Source organism: Actinia tenebrosa, unplaced genomic scaffold (assembly GCF_029948245.1).
Source record: "Actinia tenebrosa isolate PJP-AT-01 unplaced genomic scaffold, QUT_ActTen_1.0 PGA_scaffold9__36_contigs__length_13948895, whole genome shotgun sequence".
NCBI lineage: Eukaryota > Metazoa > Cnidaria > Anthozoa > Actiniaria > Actiniidae > Actinia > Actinia tenebrosa.
The window spans coordinates 5,159,012-5,166,248 of NW_028292586.1; the positions used below are offsets into that span (position 1 = coordinate 5,159,012).

At 36.9% G+C, this 7,237-nt stretch overlaps 1 protein-coding gene across 1 annotated transcript; it reads right to left on the minus strand.

The window, feature by feature from the left end:
* Window positions 1–1,584: 1,584 nt before the first annotated feature.
* LOC116293058 (neuropeptide FF receptor 1-like) lies at window positions 1,585–6,641 on the minus strand. The gene is made up of 2 exons (XM_031700462.2): window positions 5,541–6,641; window positions 1,585–2,632 (listed from the first exon to the last, which is right to left on the minus strand). The coding sequence occupies exons 1-2, from the start codon at window positions 6,333–6,335 to the stop codon at window positions 2,630–2,632; spliced, it is 798 nt and encodes a 265-aa protein (XP_031556322.1). The 5' UTR covers window positions 6,336–6,641; the 3' UTR covers window positions 1,585–2,629.
* Window positions 6,642–7,237: the final 596 nt, after the last annotated feature.

The window sequence follows — 7,237 nt, forward strand, 5'->3', positions numbered from 1 at the left end:
CTGTTTTTAGTCTTGGAATGTGAGCCGTTCCCATCTAAAGTGTTTTTCAAGAAGACTATCAAACATTCCTCCATAAAAGCATTCGGTCCTTTGTGAATTTTTGGCGAACCAAAGCCCTCGTCTTGATTGAAGCTTTTGTTATTCAATTCATTAGTAAACATTTTCTTATCGCCAGCACACGATAGCGCGACACCCCTGTAAAGACCCAGGTTAATACTATTAACACTACATAAGCCAAACCCTATTATCGCACCAATAATCGAATTATATGACACTGATTAAACAGTTTGGTAACCTTCTTTGCGTTTATCACCGAAAAAAAATATCAACAACATCGTCTTAATTCCTTCCTAATGACGAAATTCCTTGGAATCGTAGTTGCCAAGGAATGAGGTGGAATTGTTTTAAGACGATAATTCATGTCAAAATGATGTCCATATTGAGTAAATAAAAAGAGTATCCAAGGAAATGACAAAGATAACAGGAGAAGGACGTGATGGTTTTGTCAGAAAAGACACGTATAGAATAAAAGACGTGCAAATATTTTGAAATCAAATTGGAATGTTTGTTGGTTATTTGTTGGGGAAATTAAGCATGCAATTGACTAGAAAATATGGATTGATAAATAACTTGCAAAAACATGGATGTATTTGTAGAATATAGTTCATTTTGGAACTCTTTTAACATGGATTAAAAGATTGGGCAAACTGGCTTTAAAAGCCTCAGTACAAATTTAACCCAACCATGAAACATTCAGGACAAGGCTAATTCAGTTCGCTGAGTCTGGGAATGGAATCTGAGATCCCATGTGAGGCGAGTGTACAACCGCTACACCACCCTTTATTCGCGATGGAACTTTTACCAAATATTATTCAGTCGACCAAAAGGATGATTTATTTGGAATCAGATTTTTCCTTTCTCTATTTAATCTTGATACAGTATACCGCTTATTGAAGCTCGTTTTGTTCGACTAATTAATACTAATACTTTCATTATTCAAGGAGTTAAAACATTTAAATAAGAAACGAATTTGAAAGTAATTTCACTTCTTGTAACGAGCAGGCGACTTCCCTTCAAAACAGAAACGGAGGAGCGAGAACAATTTAACCTCTGGACCAGGGTAATTCGAAATCTGAGGTTCTGGCAGAAGTCGTATCCCATAAGGGTCGCAGTTAATTTCTGGAGCTAGCAATGAGAAAGCCATGAATTGTGCATTAGTCAGACTTATCCGACAATATTTCTAAGAATATGTCATTCGCAGACCCGAGCCAAGCTGCATGGAAGCAGAGCTCTCTAGTAAGTGTGGGAAGTTTGTTAAGGAAGTTAGGTTATTAAATCAGTAAATGAAATTGTAAAATCCCTGACAATTTTTGCCGGAACTGTTTGAGAGCAAGTGGTTGTTGACTCGAAGAATGGACTCAGTTCCTAGACACACAGGAACCTCGAATGCTTCTTGTAGGTCAGGTTAACTTGACTTTTTGAGTGCAAAAAAGGCCTGTAAAATGATTGATGCCATAAACTTTTTTTTCTTAAAGTCTTATATTGATATTTTTGCAATTTTACGTTAAATTGAAGTGTACTGATTTTTTTTTTTTTTTTTTTTTTTTTTTTTTTTGCGGGAAAGTCTTTGAGTCAAAGGTGCGTGGAAGCCATCGTAAGAAACGTAAAATGATTGATGCCATAAATTTTTTTTAAAAGTTCTTATATTGATATTTTCAGTGCAATCACAAAAGGTTGAAATTTTACGTTAAATTGAAGTGTACTGATTTTTCTTACGGGAACGTCTACATAAAGGCGCGTAAAAGTTCATCGACAATCTTAGACTGCATAGTAAGAGCTTTAGAAGAACCTTATTTTCTCGTAAGAGGCCATCCTTCCACTTTTCATTTGCGACAAATTTCGTACGTATCAAAAATAAGTGTTCAATGTAACAGCTATTAAATCCAGAGACTTCTGAGACTTCTTCTTGAGCCGTGTTAAAATGCAGTTGTACGTTTTTATGGAAACGAAATCTGGACAGTACCAGGCCGGGAACAAATTTTTATGGGGAGGAAGAGACATATAAGCACACATGGAGTGCGCTGGTAATACGCCTCCTCACTGTTGTAGTCATGGATTCAATACCCAGACTCGCTGACATATGTTAGTAGAGTTGCTTGTTGGTTCCCTTCTGTGCTTCAAGGATGTTTCACCATTTTGTCTCCTCCTCAAGAATCATCCTCTAAATTCCAATTAAATCTGGCATCATGGCTAAAGCTTTCTTAAAACAGAAGGCTCTGAATCGTGAGACTTGGCCATCACACCCTGCTCCTTGATGCAAACTAATTATAGAGTAAAGTAAAAGTTATTGGAGAAACTTTTCCGCGCCGAGGATCACGTATTCTGTGAATGGTCTATATCTCATACAATCGCAAACACGGACAGCGATAGGCAAGGTCGCTTTACTGATTACCGCACGTAGAAGGATTTGTAGTTTATTATCATAAGATTTTTATCGCATCTTGGTGTTATTCTTGTTCAAGAAGCCTTCAATATCGTTTACGAGGTCCTAGAGTCTAGTTACACTGAAGACGTCCTAGTGTGAAGTACATGTTCCGTCATCTTGCGTAGGGTAGGCAGGATATGGATATCACTAGGGGTAAATAGAAAGAAAAACAACAACAGTGAAATGCGCACATTTTAAGCTGAAGTACATGACGTGGCCTCGTGCCTGACGTCATCGTGGATAAATGTTTAATAACATCATTCATGTTGCTCTGATCATCACGCTCATCTTTTGCGCTGATAATCAAACTTATCCATACTATGTACATTATTTATCAGTGAAGATAAAAAAGATGAAGTGATTCCTTTCTTTATGCATGTTCCCCTGCATTGAGTTTGTGCCATCGTTTAATGATAAGATTCTTCCTGATTATCATTCCAGCTTTCAGCTTCCAGCTTATCTTGACCACAATTCTTGGATTCTTGGAAGAAAGTGGGGGGGAGGGGAGGGGGGAGGGATGGTGGAAACAATTGCTCCATTACGAAATCTTGGCAAACCTCGTTTATCCTTATCATTTCACCTTGTTCAATTTTCTTTTGGTAATTCTTTCCTAAAATACATCCCTAAAATAAACCCCTCAAAATACATCGCTTTCCACCTGCACGCAAAATTGCAAGAAGTCGCTGAGAAAACAGGGTCAGCCATCATTCATTTGATATATATAATACACGTAAAGGTTAAAGTGACGCAACGCGTAATACAAAGTTTAAATTAGGGGAGGAATTGAGCAGATATTTAAAATCACGATGATGATCCGCAACCATCACCATAAGATGTCGTAGTGTTTTCCTTTGTAAAAATATCCCCAAGCTTAATGTAATATTGGCTCACTGTAATATAATGTTTTGAAGAAAAAAAAACAGTTATAGCGAAGACAACACTTGTAGCTAGGAGTATTAATTTGCTTCATAACCCAAATTTTAAAATGAACTCATTATTTTTCTAAAAATTCCAAAGTAATCACTCAATAAATTCTGCAGAATTGATGGCAATTTCTTGAAATTGTTGCAATATTACTAATAGATAAGACTTTTTAGAATTATATCAATCCACAACAATAAGAATAGTAAAGAAACAAGTAAATTATTTTTATTTTATTTTTTTTTGCAACTTTATTATATTTACAATGATAACAGAATTCGTATTTCACAATGCCGCATTGAAAGCACGAATGTTAGACAAGTTAAGAACTGAAAGTAAACCGGCAAAATCCTTCTGGAACTAATATATTGAACAAACACACACAAACAAATCATTGAAAACGTGTATTTGGATTTTTAATTAGGACATGTTTTTGACGAATTGTATTAACATCTGTTTACATTTGCGAACAAGAGGTTCCTCATCAAGTTCTACGAGACGCTCACTTTATGAACTAAATTTAGAGGGCAAATCGATGTTACACCTTTTACATGAAATCTTGTTTCCCCTCAAAGTGTCACCTGACTTTACTATTGATATTATGTAAGTCTAGCTGCCGCCATACGCGGATAGAGTATTTTTCCAGTCAGTTGATGTTCAGTCAGATGTGATGTTAATGACATAATAATGATCTCGCTGGGCACTACTTTCATCAGCCTCCTCTGAGTACTTGATGTTTTCGTTGTATACAGATCAATGATACGGTCATTTCTGACAAACTAGAAAAGGACCTTAATCTCTAACTCTCTCTAAATTATCCTAAGACGACTAGATTTTCGATGCTTGATGCCAGTCCCACACACATTAAAGTATTTGTCTCTTTCTAATCAACACACGATCACACCTGCCATAAAAAAATTCCCGTGGTGATTTTTGAACATTTGCGAACTCTCCTAAACGTGATTGTTCCAGAATCCAAAGCCTGTCTAGATATCAGAAAGTTCTTTATAATGAGCAAAACATTTGTGGATCTTAGAAACAAGCTCTCGACAGAATTGTTCCAAAATGCACCAATGATAGTCCTTTGCTAGATTTGCCTTCAAATCCAATATCCGTAAACTGTTATACTTTTCTGAAATTTCAAGTTGCCAGGTTTGCGTTTGACTGCCTTTTTGAATGTCTGTTAATTCCAAGAAACATCTTTTGTCTATTATTTTGTTATCAGTTTTTTTTCGAGCTGAGCCGTGACATTAATTAGAACACAATTGATAGCAGCAACATGGCTCTACGGATATCGAGGAAGTTGATTATTGGATACTATTACGAACTGGTATCTTAAATACGGTCCGAGTCAGAATTAATAAAGCTGAAGATCTGCCGACTATTCGTCTGGTTATTGAGTCGACTTAATCTTTTATAATCGCGTTTACTTTTTCATATATATACACCAAGAAATAATTCCATGCGAATCGAGACTAATATTTATAGAAAGGTGTAACATCACAAACTGAGATTGAAATGCGCTTGAGTAATTGAAGTAAAAATAGCTTATCATTGATTTAAATGAAATTTTCATAAGTCAGTGCTGTACAAACAGAAGTAAACCAAGAATATATAATACTGAATATTCAATGATGCCTCAGGTTTTTAGCGAAAGAAATTTTAATATCAGTGAGATCAAATATTTTAAAAAATAACTGCAACTTCCGTAAATACATTTTCGTTAAAGTTTTGCCAAAAGATTCATTCGCATTTATTTGTTTCTATGTACTCATTCGTCGGAATTGGAGTCCATTTCAGTTCCCGAAAAGGTTTTAATGGAATATATTTTAGACAACTGACGGGCGATCCTTGAATGAGTAACTTTGCTCTTAACATCAAGTCTAGCGCATTGTCTAAGAACCTTCCTGTACCCCTCGCTAAAATAATCGTCCAAGGCTCCGTAAAGGTATGGGTTAAGGCAAGAGTTGAGCCACAGAAAGAAATGCGACCATTTCATCATGATTGTAAAGTAGGGATAGGCGCTGCCGTTGCCGTAGTCGTACCAGAAAAACAACACGTGATTTGGGAGGTAGCACACAGCAAAAGATGCTACTAACACGAACAGAAGCCGAATGAATTTCATATGTCGTACCTTGGTTTTTTTAGTACATGACCGTATGCCTTCGAATTCCTTCTCCCTGTTGCACAGCACGAGTGCCATCTTGGTATACGTCATACATATAATGGCCAACGGAACGAGATATTCAAACAGGAACAGATACAAGGTGTATCCAAAGCGTAGCCAGCCATTCGGCCAGTATTCGTCACAGCTGTATTGGTTGTACTTGGGTGTTGGTACTCCATCAGATACAATAATCAATGGAAAAGCGTTCAAAAAAGCGAAGAACCAAACCAAAGTCAGTACTAATTTGACCCGAAATAAGGTCAATCTTGCTTTCAGAGGGTAAACAATCCCGATATACCGCTGCAGAGTCAACGATGCTAAGCTGTAGATAGAAGCTCCCTGGCACATGAGACTGAGTGTTGGTATAAGCTTGCAAGCTGCAGTAGACCCATAAAATCCAAAGGGATACTTGCCAGTCTCATAGAACATCAACACAAATGGCATGATAAAAATGGCCACCGTCATGTCAGCCACTGAGAGATTTACCAAGAATAAACCATAATAGTAGTTTCTTGAACTTCTGAGCTTTCGACTTCGGTTAACTACGATACATACCATGGTGTTGCCCAGAAGGTTGAGTATAAAGACCAAGCAGCAGAGAGTAATCCTCGTTATTGTCGACCACATACTTTCCTTTTCTTCTGACATGAAACTTGCACTTGTCGAAGACGCGTTCGTAAAATTTGTACAATTCATCGTAATGTTTTCCGAACAGTTAAGAAACTGAACGGTGCTTCTAATTGTTGAGCCAACAGAGGTCATGGCTCTAGTCCTAACAAAGTAAAATGATCCCTCGCTCCTTGATCGATAAACTGCTAATTCTTTTGATTCTACTGAGTGAGTTCTTGGGCTCTTCTTCCAGGAAAGATGATCTTAATTGCCGACTTTTGTACTGATGAGAAAATGATTCACTTGGTGTTTTGTTTTGTGAGCTGATAATACAAGATTGGGATCGGGATTTGATCTGACGAAATCCGAGTTGCACGGCTTTCTTATCTGACTAGATATCTAGGCATTAAAATGGGTCCATTTACCGTGCTGCGATTGACGTGGATCAAGTGTATGACTCATGACATCTCACCAACTAGTCGTCCAGTTCCGGGCGTTGAATACCTAGCCCTAGCTCAGTTAATTACTGTGATCAAGCAAACATGAAACATCACAAGGCAACGCGCGCCGAACCTCGGGAAAAACTAATAAAAACTCCACCTCGCAAATTCAACAAAGTCTCAGGCCTGTGAATGAACATATTAACGTTGATGACAGCTTTGAGCCCTTATGTCAATTCAGCCTTCAAAGACGAAAATTACCCAATATGACACAATTTCCCTCAGGGGGTAGGGTAAGCCAAGTGGTCGATTGTACTCGCACTAGGTGTTTTTTTTTTTTTTTTTTTTTTTTTTTTTTTTTTTTTTGTACGTTTTTTTTTATAAAGATAAAAAAAGATATTTTAAAAGTACGCTTATAAATAGCAATAAAAAGTCGGCAAGCTTAGCTCACTGTAATGATAAACATGTTAATCAAACAGTTTGGTGTAAAAATATATTTCTTTCTTTACACAGCTCCTTTGAACAATACATTGCCTTTTGAGCTCATTTTTTCTTAATTAAACTACTTAAACAGATTCGTACTCGAGTCTTAAGACTACGTTTCTAGAACAATAG